This window comes from Xiphophorus couchianus, chromosome 23 (assembly GCF_001444195.1).
Source record: "Xiphophorus couchianus chromosome 23, X_couchianus-1.0, whole genome shotgun sequence".
Taxonomy (NCBI): domain Eukaryota; kingdom Metazoa; phylum Chordata; class Actinopteri; order Cyprinodontiformes; family Poeciliidae; genus Xiphophorus; species Xiphophorus couchianus.
Genome location: NC_040250.1, coordinates 22,492,501 through 22,507,375, shown reverse-complemented (window position 1 = coordinate 22,507,375; position 14,875 = coordinate 22,492,501). Strand labels below are relative to the sequence as shown.

Below are 14,875 nucleotides of genomic sequence, written 5' to 3'. Positions count from 1 at the left end.
TATGCATCTGTATTTGAGCATCAACGAGACTTAATCCAAATTATAAATAAGATTTTTAATAATTATTGCTTGCTCGTTTCCTCATAAGTCATCAAAGTACTTAACTATAAACATAAACTGTTGGGTATATTTGTAAGAAACAAGATTATGTTAGGAGAAGGCTGTAAAATGGGAGGAATTAATGAATTGGTGTCTTAACTCAGCCAAATAAGCAAATAAATAGGTTTGTATTTAGCTCAAATCAGGGAATCTAATATTATGTCCTTAAAGAGCTACAGTTTACTGTAAGAACATATGGATAATGAAGTAAAACTATTTTAATTGCTGTACCTGAATGTGACATACCACAGAGAGTTATAGGCTCCTGTTTCATTTCTGCTTGACAGAATAGTAAACAAGCCTTAGGATCTGTCAGCCATGTTATTTAGCATTGTGAATCAGCTAGCTTTAAATTATTGTGTCTTTTTCCCCCCACACTATTTGCATTCACACTTTTATGGCCCTCAGTAAACTGATGTACACCACAGGGCTGATTTAAACAAACCTTTCCTTTACTATTCATGGGCTCATCAATGTTATGTGGGTATAAAACGTTTTACAATGTCTCTTAGCAGCCGGCACTGTAAAAACCTATGGCCCTTAAAAACATGCATATGTATATGGGTGTCCCAGTACAGTTAGCTTAAATGAAGCATTTATTAAATTGTCTTTTTTTTCTTCCTTTTTACATAATTCTGCTCCCATTGTCCCTGTAATCTCAGACATAGGAGTGATCTTCATCCTGCACTGAGGCTGCATGCTGATGCAAAGCTTTAGCAGACTCTCCAGACTGAATTGGTGTGAGGCAAACGATGCTTTTAGAGCCCACCGAGGCACAGAAAACATGCACATTTTTCAGAACGTCTGATGCTTTTACTGTGCTCTCAACTTTCCACCACTTCATCCTCTCTCTCTTTATTTTCTCTCTCTTCCATCTACATAGCTAAATGAGACTCCAGGGATAAAAACACGCTCTAGCCAAGAGTTGCCGGTTTTCCCGACACTTTCGTTTTGTCAATCTCCCGACTTCGGAGGGTTTCCATTTACAAAATCTACATGGAAGCTTTAAATATGAAGCAAAAGCGTTTTAATAAAGCACATCGCCACCCCTTAAGGCCACCATTACCGTGGCATTAAGTTGAAACGGGAATATTACAATAACGTTACCCCCTCCGCCATAACAAATGCACCACAAACAAGTACGTAATTACACTCTCTCTAGAACACTATGAGAAAAGAAATGCCTTGTTTCCATCATTAAAAAGAAACTAAGTGAAGTGGCTGCTCTGCGACATGTGGCTGATGTGAGTGGTCGTGCCGTCTGTAGAAAATTATTTCACTTTTGAAGACTTTGTCCATCGCTGCAGAGGAGTCGGTGCAGTCTAGAGCTGCATCCCTTGTACTTGAAGCAGTAAACATGTTTGCTGGATGATATCATGGAAGCTGTATAAGCCACATGCAACCTGAGATAAGTCGGGGCTGGCAAGTTGTGAGAGCTGTGCGCCCACACACATACGCAAAGCCTCTTAGTCACTCCGGCGAGAAAAACAGGAGCGCAAACACAAACACATCACAACAAATACATCACCAAACATCAATACCATCGGCGCACTTAAAGTATAAACAGCGAATCTGTCAGCAAAATGACCCAGTATGAGACACTTGATGTGTCGGTGGATTGGTTTAAAAAATAAAATAAAATGGAGAGAGGGAGGGAGGGCAATTTTTCTCTTTTTGTGGTTGCCATGGCAGCCCACTTTGCACTCCAAACAGTACTGCTGAGCTGAGAGAGAATTTAGTCATCTGACTTCTTCTCTTCTCCCTCGTTCTGCTCTCCTCTCTGGAGGAGCATCCACGCCTACAGCAGAAGAAGAGCAGTGCTATTATGGACAGAAAACTTTCAAAATGTCTCTCAAGCCAGAAGACAGAGGTCTGAGTGAGAAGCCAAGAACTGCGATTTTTTTTTCAGCAAGTCATATTACTCCAGGTTGATCTACTGTGTTCCTTATGTAACAATGTGAAATGATTTGCAATGACGTCTAAAGCAGCCGGCACACACCGAGCAGTTTCAAAAATCGCACGGGACTTCAACATGTGAGTGAGACACAGCAACTCCTGTCACAATATGCAACAAAAGACAGACAGGAAGACCTGTTGCCGCATCACAATGGCGTTGGATACGTCCAGCTGACACGCTGTATCACTTCATCGATAAGTGGATAAATGTGGATGTTGTACTTATTATTAGAGTCTGAGTTAAACAGGGACAGCAGGAGGAGGGAAGCAAGACCAGCAGAAGTGCGCTTGGCTGTGTAAAAGAAGACAAGACTCACACGCTGATTGCAGCAGCAATTTTCCAGACATTGCTATGTTGCAGATTGTCCTTGGTTGTGGCAGCTCTGCATCGACAATCAGGGCATCTGTCACACTGAATGACCACAGACCACAGATTCAACCTCGATTCGTCCGCTTGTTTTTCTGTCAAGAACCTCTCACTTGGCTCCCCAAAAACAAAGTCTGAAGCTTTGAAACCATCACCATACTTTTGGTTTGTGTGTTTATGTTCTGCCACGGCCTGCGGCCTGTACCGCCTTTCTCTTGTGCCTTTCTTTCTGGATTGCTTTTCCACGTGAGAAGGAAACCTAAAGGAAGACCCGGGACACGCAGCAGGGACCACGTCTCTCAGCTGGACTGGGAACGCCTACAGAGAGAGAAGTCTGGATCTCTCTAGTTCTACTGCCCCCGCAACCCGACCCCGGATAACTGTAAATAATGGATAATAACAGTTTTCTATTGAATGCTTAAGAACTTCAATGTTACTGTAATATGAACATATTTCTCAACTAATCATTTCAGGACTATAAAGCAGACTGATAAAGCTCCTCATATAAAAGCACATAATATAATATTCTTGACTTTTCTTAGCTATAATGAGCGCTTAGAACTTTAGCAATTTTTTTACTCATGAAAATTAAGGGTTTTTTGCATGTAAAGTTCTCTTTTTTTATAGACGTCGTAAACCTGACATAAAATTAATACTAAATAAAGATAGAAAGTTGTTGATGGTAACTGAAATACCATTGATTATCACGGATTGAAAATTCCTTCCTCTCTGTTTCACACCTCATCAGTCAATCCTGAAAGTGATTTTAGTGATAATTAGTTATTTGCCTCATGCAGTTGGCTGTATTTTCTTGACACTCATGCTAACTTGTGTGTTTGAAAAGTGTACTGCTGCCAGAGGAACTAACTTCAACATTTTCTTTTTCTTTTGCAATGACAAGAAAAAAAAAAGACGTGTATCTTGGCTCTTTCAGCCATGATACACAAGTGACTGGCAGCAGCTTGCAACGGGCAAGGGTTTCTGAAGCCAGACACCAGTCCAAGCATACTCATCTACCATCATGTCTGAAGCCCTAAAAGTTCTAGAGAAAGTCGTCTCTGTGGAGCCGAATAGACAGAAAAAAATCCCCCTCTGGAGGAAACATATCTGTGACTGTGTACAAAGCGCGATTGCCCACTGAGATCCTCAGAGCGCGCCTCGCTGCTTTCTGCTGCTGATGGTGCATGCATGTGTGATCAAAAGTTGCCTTCATGCGATCTCCAGATAAATAAAACATAAGTTCTTCCGTGGAGTAAACCAAATCCTCTCTTTATGAATAAATCATCTCTTCCACACAAATTCCCCTAACTGCTATAGGGCAGCTCAGCAGCTCTGCAATTATGCAACTCAGAAGCATGTAATTCTGTCTGGCTTCTTATTGGCTTAGACAATGATAGAAACATCAACACGGTGTAATACCTCACACAGATCCCTGGGCAGGATCAATAATTTCCTCGATGGCAAGAATTCATGAGATTCATTCCTGAAAGTTTGATTAGCAGCCAAGCAGCTTCCTCCATCTGGTTATACAACATGCTGGACGATACTGCAGTTTTAACGCCCAAAGCGAGGATGCAGCGCTAAAGACTCAAAATAATTTCTTCATCCAAAAGCAGAGTTCTCTGTAGAATTTAAATAAAAGTCAAAACCAAAAAGAATATAGTTTACATAAGAAAATACAGAGTAAAATTAAGTATAAAATAGTGCTAAGTAATCAAGTTTTCTACAAGCTTTTTAATACAAAAGAATTGAACGGAAATTCAAACATTTGAGCAAGAAATAAGAGAATAAATACTTCGACAGTTCAGGCCATCACTTGTCCAATATTCTTAAAGTTTTCTAAACTTAGTACCAGAGGTGTGACCAAGTCACTGTGTTGCAAGTCTCAAGTCTTTGTCCTCAAGTCCGAGTCAAGTCTCAAGTAAAGACAGGCAAAAGTCGAGTCAAGTCTCAAGTCAGGAACCTTTAATTTCAAGTCATTTCGAGTCGTTTTTATTTTATTTTATTTTTATAATTTGCAATTATACATAAAATTCCAATAATAGACCATTTGTTCGTTTTAAAATATGTATTTATCTCAAATGATAGAACATGTGTAGCTGAACACAAAGTATAAAAACATTTTTAAATTGGACCACTTTATTGCCCAGTTCTGTTAAACTTGATATTCAATAAAAAAAGACGAAAATGCTGACATTTCCACAGCACAATACAAAGAACCATAACAGCAGTTTTTTCCTCTTTTCTCTCACCTGTCAAAACAATATATTGTCAATATAATTTCCCAACGTAGATGTCTTCAAATACACCAACCATCCTTAGATGATACTAGACCCGGCTCATCATCATGATGGGACAGAGAGACTCTGTTCCCTGTGTTCAGGTCCAGAATCTGCTTTCTGTTCCGGCGCCCCGCTCACTATCCACCGGCTTCCTGAGCTAACACGGTGCACATTATTTGTGGAGGCATTTGAAGGACCGGATTTATGGTAAATAATCACCAATTTAACCCGGAGTACACATGCTAACACGAAGTTAGCTAAAGTCAGCTATCTTACAGCAAAAGAAAAGTGCCACCTACCGATCTTTGTGAAGCTTCAAATGCCGGACAAAGTTGGACGTCGTGGCATCTCCATCCGATATTCTCTTCTTGCATGTTTTACAAGTTGCAGTTCGTTTTTTAGCCGAAAGTTCATAACCTACGTAGCCAAAAGAAATTACTCGCGGAAGCATATTCGAGCGGTTATTTCGTATTTCGTTCCCTGAGCTCTGCAGCTTTGCCGCGTTTTTTTAAACGTTCAAATCCTGTTAATTTGATTGGTTGTGCTGCAGCTACGTACACATACATACATAAGGAGAGAGGAAAACCATAGTGACGGTCTGCGCATATTGATACGGAATGAGGGACATTAATTAATGACGCCACTTTATAAATAATGTGTTTTAAATTTTAAGACTGAGTAAAAAATATCAAGTCTTTTCAAGTAAACAGCTTCAAGTCGAGTCAAGTCCCAAGTCAATGGCATGAAAGTCAAAGTCAAGTCCGAGTCTTTGAGCATTTTTTCAAGTCAAGTCTCAAGTCGTGATTTTAACGACTCGAGTCTGACTCGAGTCCAAGTCATGTGACTCGAGTCCCCACCTCTGCTTAGTACTAATAGAAAATCTCTCATAAAGCTGCTGGCATAATTCGATTTGTTATCACCTTTTTGATTAATCTGCATAAAAACTGAGCACTGTTTCAAGTAAAAGTCGCTCTGGTCACTTTTTTTTCTTTTGACAAGTCAAATAAATATGTGGCATAAACCTTGTGACTGAGTCACTATATCTATCCCAAAAACACTAATGCAACAGAATCGATCCAACAACCTGCGTAAATCACCTCATAATGTGTGGAACATGAGAATTTAACAGATCCCAGTCCAACAAAGCACCTTTGTGGTGGGTGCAGCTGAGAAATATGCAGCAATGATGTAAGGATATGAAAATTTGGACCAGACACTCTGAGGAGTTTCTGTGTTGTTTGTTTTAACTAAGACAGTTCTTAAGGCAAAAGGTGGCTCGACCTTATTCTATTCTACATGTTATTTCCCTACAGAAGTAAACACATCCAGGTATAGCCATCAGGTACAGACTCCTTTTTACACAGGCACAAAATGCAGAACAGTACGACAGAGTTTTCTGCCATACTGAAAAACAGACCCTCACTGGTTTACGATAATGCACCACACACACAGTCCATTACCGGAGGATTTTAAACGGCCAGGCTGAGTAACGGTTGCTATGGCAGGGACTGAGTGACTGACAGAGCCGATTTATTTCAGCGTACAACCGTGTAGGAGAGGCACAGACGACTCCACAGGAAGGGAAAACCTGTCTGTGCACACAGAAATGTGACACATAAAACATCTCCAAACTAATTCGAGGCAAGCTTTGGAAACAAGAATGCCTGCTCTTCAAGTCAGGTGAGGAAGTCAAAGAAGGGTTCAAACTGAGGGCAATGTCATCAACGTGCAAGGTTTGTGTTTGATGCTTTTTATTATCTAAATTCCTCTTTCACACAATACTTAGGTTTGCTTAATTTGATTTTTTCTCATTAATCCTGCAATAGTGTGTGTCTGGATTTTAAATTTAAAAAAATGAACAGAAGTAAAAGAAAGCAAGGAATATGGGTGGCCAAATCCTTTAAAACTATGACATCACCAGTCTTCCCCTTGATTTAGTACGCTGCGACGCAACATTTCAACATTATTCTTTAATTTATTGGACTTATGTGACATTTTATTTTTCTAAGAAAATGAATTGGGGCTGTTGGCATTAATCATCAAAATACATAGAAACAGTAGAAACATATACCTTTGTGTGTAATGAGTGTCAATTATATTACCTTGTTTTATTGAAATACTGAAAAAAAAAAAACTTTTCAATTATACTGTTATTTATTGAAATGCCTCCAAAGGCAAATGGACCTGAAAACAGGTTTGGAAAATAAAAAATAAAATAAAAAAACACACACACAGAGGAAAATACATTTTCTGTAGGTTGTCTGAATTATAGCAAATCCATTTCCAAAACAGACTGCTGAAAAAAAAGGTCTAAATGGCACCAAAAACGTAATCAAAAAATCTAGAGATAACTGCAGGTGTTGGCATCAAGGTCCAGAGAGAGCTGCCTCTCATGATAAATTTCAAACCAAATGCAACCACTGAAAAAGTGCATAGAGCAGCGGATGGAGAGCAGGAAAGAGGGGAGAAGAGGTGGACTGAAAAGAGGTGATGGAAGCAGCGGGAAATGTGCAGATGATTGGATGGATGGAGTGGTGTTATAGTAAGGGTTTGTGGGTGTGTACTTGTGTGTGTGTGTGTGTGTGTGTTTGGTGAACGTGGGGGGAGGCTGTCTCAGAGTCCACCTGTTTGCAGAGATAAACACAAGGAGAACCCATAAGCACAGAGTGTGGCTTTTGGGAGGGTTTGACTGACGGGGCTGACATTTAGAAAGAGCACAATAAACAAGGTCTCACAAATAGCATGGGGAACGGTGTGGCTAATACACACTTAGCGAGAAACTGTACACATCAGTGCAATACATCAATGGGTAAACAAAGGGGTCTTTGCATTTAGATGCATGCACGCTTACGTGCTGAGCTGTGTGTACAGCTTGATGCCAAGGCAGCTTAAATTGATAAAAGCAGTTGGGACTAGGCAGCAGACAAAGAAAATGGAAAAAAGAGGCTTTTTTTAATAGATTCTGAGTACAGACATAAACACAGACAGGCAGACAGAGTGAGTAAACATGTCTGCTCACAATCCAAAAAAGAAGAAATGTTCAGTGCTTTTCTGTGGCCTTTTGTCTCTTGTGTAATGGCGGTGAACGAGGGGTGAAGCTGCCTACCTCTCGTCTAAATGCATCTCTAGAACATCCTGTTCTCGGATGATGCTTAGAAATGAACAGTTAAACGGTTTGTCAGTGTCTTTATGGAAATATCAAGGTAAACATCGTCAGGTAGATCACTATCCAGGTATTTGGGTGGAATGTAAATGGAGGCGGCCACTCAACACAAAATAAAAAAACAAACAACAAATAAATAAATCTGTGCATCAGAATGAATCTAATCAGGTATGGATGATTTTATAGTAATAAGAAATGTAATTTATTTTTATATTTAATATTGTCATCAGTAGTTATAGTGGCTATTTTTCATAATAATAATAATAATAATAATACGCTGTCAGAATCTCAACTACTGTAGATTAGGCTTTGTGTAGTTCTCTTTATTATTGTAAAATCTGAGTTTAGGTACAAAGATTGGGAACAACATGAATACTGTGGATTATGTGGATTGCAAATCACCAAAACAAGATGACAGGGTATGCACTTAAATAATATTCATAGATAAAAATGTTGCTAAAAGCAAAGCTTTGCAGTTATACTATAGCGGCATCAGCCCTGACTACTGACATACTGTTATAATGAGTCTGTATTTAGTCTGAAGACTGATGTCCTGGAGTTTTAGAGGGAGGTTTTGGATTTCAATCTAGCGCTTTCAGGTAATGAAAGATTTAGGTCTCAGTGGGTGTTCTGTTTGTTGTTGTGCTCTGTCTTGGAGAAGCAAGTATTTTGGTTCAGTATTTAGTTTGCAGACTTGTACACTTTGAGTCACTTTGGTACATTGTGATCATACAAGTAATGATCACTTGTATCAATTCAAGTGATCAGTAGTGATCACTTGAATTTCTTCTAAGTAAATCCAAGATATCAGGATGATCTTAGAAATTGCCTGGTGACAATTTTACTCGTATCTCATCCTCATCTGTTGAAAAGTAAATACAAAATATCCAATTTTTTTATCAGCTCCACAGGTCATGGTAGCAGCAGTCTTTAGTGTGAATACTGTTACTGAAGAAACAATGTTGTAGACCATGCTGCATTAGGAAATTTTAGCAGTTTTTGGAACATTTTGTGGAAAAGTTCACCAACGTTTTCTCTCTCTCTTAAAAAAAAAAAGTATGCTTGGTAATATTTTCGGTCAGTAAAAGCACAATCAAGGCATGGAAATTAACTCACAGATTTACTATTAAGATAAGCTAGACTGATTGACATGAACAGAGTAAGCTACGAAAAGATGCCTGAAGCAGCCTGGTGCTTTCCTTTTTTTTGCCGTGACATAGTCGTTACAAAGTATACAAAGCAAATAACATTTCAAAGGTGTATGTCACATTGCAAGTTTTAATGTGTCATACAAAGATACAAGGGATGGCATCACATGTCCTTTGAAAATGTGCAGTGAGTTGCATAGGACTTTTAAAAGTGTGCTCGATATGCACGTCCCTATGTGTCTGCAAGCAACTAGGTCACCCACATTTTCAAGGAGAGGATGTTTTCTTCAGGCTGGCATTCGGCAGGGTGAAACATTCACTGTGCTGGTTTTCAAGACCAGCACTTGTCAGATACCTTGCACAGATTGGTGTATGCAAATGGCTAACTAAAGTGTTGAGATATCGTTTGTCATAAAAAATCCCAAATATCTCCAAAACAAAACAAGCTCCATAAAGGAGACGCACAGCCAAAGATGTCGAGCGTCTTCTCCTTAACATGTAATTTTTCTCTTCTTGCTTCTTGGTAGAAAGAAAATCTTTGACCACTTTCGTCAATAATGACAAAATTACTGTTTATGAATGTCAAAAGTGCAGAACTGATCATCTTGTCCAGACAATAACAGTCAGTAAAATGTCTTGCAGAATCTATGATTCACTGGCATGAAGCAAAACAAATGCAAAAAGAATAAATAAATAAATGCATGAATACACAGTTTCCTCACCCACACACACAAGAAAAACAGGCTTCTGTATTCTCAAAGAAGCTACAGGGAGCAGACTATTTGAGGAAACACTGTGACATTCTCTTGCTCCGTGTGGCACACACAAAAATCAATAGTTTTAGCAGATGCATTTCACGCCTACAGGAGAACATCTGGACTTTGGGCTTTAACCTGGATGGAGCACAGCAGAATCCGCAGGCAGGAGAAATGTCAGGAGGAGGAAACAGGCAAGGAGGGACTCTCAAAGATATGCAGCTATTCTCTGCTCTCTGATACCTGAATAAGCCATCTATGGTAAATCAAAATGCGCAGTGTAAATATCAAAAGGACAGGAAGGAAAGATAAAAAGAGGGGTGCCGTACAATACAGTATTGTCTTTATCTGTTCCATCCAGATGCAATTTTCAGGTGGATTAGACAAGGGAATTGTATTTACTCAATATATACAAAAACCAGAATACATTTTTAAAAAATTCTTATGCTTCCATTTATTATAAGTGTAACCCTTTAAACAGAGGAGTCTTAGTCCTCACACTCCTAAAGCTAAGTGCTTAATGGCCGCAGCTCTGTATTTATTGTAGACATAAGACTAGCCATTCTGAATTCCCTAACCAAAACATAGTGACTTTCATAAAATACTACAGTTCTTTGGTTATTTTGCAGAATCAAATCTGTAAACAGCGCAGCCATCACGTAAAAGAAAAAAAAAATCACCAGTACCTTGCAAAAGAAGTCATAAACAATGAATGAACAACTGCAAAAGTATGAAGATATGGCCGTCAAACTGACAGATGTCACAGTGAGAATTAATCAGAAGCAGTACATGGTTACTTTATAGGAGCTGGAGAGGTTAGCAGCTCAGGCAGAACAACATAGCAAACAACGCACCAAACGTGTGAAAGACGGTGTTCTGGTCAGTTGAGACTAAAATCAAATGTTTTGGCCTGAATTAACAAAAATAATCCTGGGTATCATATTGAACACGCCTTATATCCTTATATTTCCTTAAAGAACTTCCTAATCTTTTTAGAATTTTAGTTAGTGTAAATGTGGAACCATCACACCAGATTCCAATAAAATACATCAAGGTTTACGTTTGCAAAATGATAAAACGTAAAAAAGGAGTAGAAAATATTTTTCAAGGTGTTGTATTAGCCATATAGCACATATACCATAATGCAACACCAAACTGCACATAATGTATACGTATTTTCAAGAGATAAGTCAAGCCCACGGACTAACGTGTCTCTGAGGGTTCAGACTGATCTCACAGGGACATTTATCTCCTCATCTCCTCCTTCTAATCCCTCTAGAAAGCTCTAAAAGTCGACCTCGGTGTCGCTAATTTCAGACACTTAATGAGATTTTTAATTGATGACCTTTTGAGAACAATTTCATACCACAGCTCATGAGAGCACAATGATGAAAGCCAGCGCATTTAACATCAACCTGGATGTATGCCAGGATACTTTAGAGTATTCTAATTTATAATTTTCTTGTTTGTCATAAAAAAGGTGACTATTTATTTGAGATATGCACTGACATTCTATTTTTCCTATATGAGGGTTTGTTTTGTTTCTATTCTACTAGAATAATCCAAAATCAGAAAAGTGAAAAGTAGCCCCACTGAAGAAAGCAGCTCCTTCATGGAAAAACAGATCCAATACAAACATCCAACAGAGTCGTGGTGCTGTGTTTCACATTGCATCAATAATCAAAAATCTAAGACTGTGTGATGAGCTGATGTAAAATCTTTGCCTAGACTTCTCTTACCGTGGTGAGATATCACAACCCTGCTGCATGAAGGCGCCGAGCGAAAACCAAAGAGAATTGAAGATGCCAAACTCGTTGGTCTGTTCTGGACTCTGCTGGTTGGCGTTCTGCTGCGTTGGCGTCTGGCTCGGCTGCACGCCGTTGGAGGCCGCCGCTTGCGTGGGAGTCTGAGGCTCGGCTCCCTCCTCGTAGTCTTCGGCGTGCCACTCGTAAGGGCTGAATCGACTGACGAGGAAGAGGACGACGCTGACGCCGATGTAGGCGAACACGATGCACATCCAGATCTCGTAAGCCAGTGGGTCCAGGAAGGAAAACACACCAGGCTTGGACTTTGTGGGTTTCTTGATCATGATAGAAATACCAAGAGACATGAAGGGCTTGGAGAAGTCTATCACCTCTTCACGGACTAGCGTGATAGTAAGTGGAGCGACAGCCAGATCTGCTTTCTGAGGGAAGAGCACAAACGTAGAATATCTTTAACAAAACAGCCATTTTTTCTATGCATGTCTAAGCGTACTAGTGCAACTGAAACACATACAACAATAAGGGAAGTAGCTGCAAAGTTACACACAGCTATAAATGTTACACCACATTGCTTACTTCTTTAAATGGCATGTATTATAATTATCAATAGAATAATACCTCCAGTATAATGACTTTCTACTTCGTCTCTCGTTTGTGGCCACTCTCCATGACAACTGGTATCACATGCAAAGTTCTCATGAGCACGGGGCGGTCTGCACCATTTTTGCACATGTTATCAATTGGGTGTGCAATCTTTGCAGACTAAGTGCAACATGCCGACTTACTGAGCGTAACTTTTTTTTCTTTTTGCTCAAACAATTTAGCACTCATTACGTGGAATCTTTGTTCATCAGTGTATAAAATGTGAATAGGTAAAACATTTTAAAGCTGCTTTACCTCCTGCCACACTACTACAACCCTGACATATAAAGTATCCAAGATGCAACAAGTTTCAGAGTACACATAAAAAAGACATGAGTCAGGAGAAAGATATTTTTTTACGAATCTGAATGCAGTCCGGTATTCTGAACTGATTTGTTCAGAAGTGGGGGATCTAGATTCCATCCATGCTGTCCACTATAGCTTATATGTAAGATATAGTGGACAGCTTACATTCCAAAGATATAAGCTGTCCAATATAGCAAATTAAATTTGTTTTCAGAGGCTTTGCCATAAAGTACAAAATAAATAATGTCCAATATATTCCACAGAAGCGGCTCACAGATTGCGCAGCTCTGGTTTCAAGGCCCATTACACTCATGGGCTTGTTTCCTCCTAGATAAGTTTAATGACCTGCTGTAGGTTGTCACAGTATGTTAGTGTGTCTCTAACCTACAGTAGAGATGCATTTTGGGGAACAATGTTCCCCAAAATGCTGTGACAAACAGGAAACTGCAAAAGATACCTGTAATCTTTACTACGGTTAAAGATATTTCGGTAACATGACTCTTTTGCTGTCATGGGGTATGCATTCACAGTTACAGAAAAACCGTCAGAGGTAAAACCTTCATTTACTCACGTCATAGACCAGTTCTCCAACCATGCCATTCCACTTCTGGGTTTCAGGATCTTTGGCTCCGTACTTGCCATCGGAAACAATCTTAAGCTTGTATTGGTAGCCCACATGCTTTGCTATCTCTGCAGCCAGCTCTACAATGTAGCCTTCGTACTTATCATTTCCTACGAGCTTTTCGTGTTTCTGCTTTAGCATCACATAGGGAGACTCCTGTTGGATAAAAAAAAAAAAGAAGCATTTATAGCAACATTGTATTGGATTAAAATTCCTTGTTTCTTGTTGGATTAATGAAGACCTAGCTTTATGGTTAATAAAATAAATAAAATAAGTTCAGTGCTGGAAATTGAAAAATCTGAAACATATGTTGTAAATGCATCCCAAGTTACCGTGTCATTTACTTGTATCATGTTCATAGTTTGTAGTTAAGTCTTTTGGAAAAAATGGATTCAAAGACTTTGAAAGATTGAGGTATAAAAGGAAAATAATTTCAAAATACAAGGTATCACTTTTTTACCTTTGTTCCCTAAATACTAGTTTCATTCTAACCCAAAAGCTATGATCATTGTGATTGCAGTGCAACAATGACAGTGCTGATAATGTGCAAGAAGGCAAAAAAAAAAATTTAAATAAAAATCTCAGCTGGATTGCGAATGCTGTTTGCAGAAGTATCTCTGTGAGAGTTCAGGCTTCGCTGTGTAACTCTGAAGCATGTAATGACTGCACCTTCAAGCCCTCTGTTCTGGGGAGCATGTTTCCTGTTATACCGGCATTTGTACATCTCACACTGATTGACTGTCAGATTACAGCTGACATGACACCTGGGGCCACACTTCACTTTCAGAAAAATTGCATTTCGTACAGAATTCTGGTCACCTCCGTCTTAACGCTCCACCAACAATCGGAAGGTAGCAATTCCCACAAGCTGGTGTTTGAGCCCGTTTTAAGCCAAGCTTTGCTGAGCATAGCAAATCCTGCCAACGGGGTTCATATGGCTGGAGAGATGTTTAGGGGATTCTTCATCATGCTGCAGCTACGCCTGCTCTGTTCCTCCTACGGCTAGGATCAAGGAAATCATTGCTTCACAACCTCAGTATCCCACTGGCAGACAAATGGCACACCAGGGAAATGCTGGAGAGAAAGGTCTGTTGTGCTTTTGCTGTCATGGGGTATGCATTCACAGTTACAGAAAAAGAAAGACACACACTAGAAACAGGCTGGGGCATACAGACAGTCCCTTGATGAGACATTGACTAAACACTTCAAGGGCTATCCACTGCCCCTCAGTCTTGTGAAATACAATACGTCTTTTCACGAATATAAACACAATGTCAATGTATGTAGAACAAAAAACCCCAAATGCCCAAACAATTTATGCGATCGGATTGAAGCAGACGGTGTTAGAAGTTAAAGCTTGTAAAAGCTAGCCAGTGTCCATGCCTTTCCTTTTCACCAATACAAAACAAGGCAGAGGTGACATACAGTATTTCTATTTTATGGACCCTTCCAGAAGTCAATTCCAGTTTATACACATGCTGTATTCTATGACAGAAGATTTTTAACAACGCAGAGACTGTAGACTCTGAGAACACCCTGTACCGGTAGTGGCATACATATTATCACAGCTTAACATATTTCCACCAGCTGTTGTCAGCTATACTTATGTCCCTGTGGAGAAAACTGTCCTAAGAATCTAAGTGACATGACAAGTCACTTACAGACAAGTCTTGGTTACAACACATGTAGAATACGCTTTTCTCAAATCTAACCCACAGCCCTTATCACCCAAATCTCTGATATATAGGACAGTAGACTTAATAGAATCTCGC

The 14,875-nt window shown here is 39.5% G+C and overlaps 1 protein-coding gene across 1 annotated transcript in view; it reads right to left on the bottom strand.

Annotated features, from left to right (window-relative positions):
• gria1a (glutamate receptor, ionotropic, AMPA 1a) overlaps window positions 1-14,875 on the bottom strand; it is a 91,316-nt gene that overhangs the window by 28,168 nt on the left and 48,273 nt on the right. Inside the window, 2 exon segments of the mRNA XM_028008817.1 lie at window positions 11,510-11,955; window positions 13,053-13,259. Of these exon segments, the coding sequence (XP_027864618.1) occupies window positions 11,510-11,955; window positions 13,053-13,259 (653 nt within the window).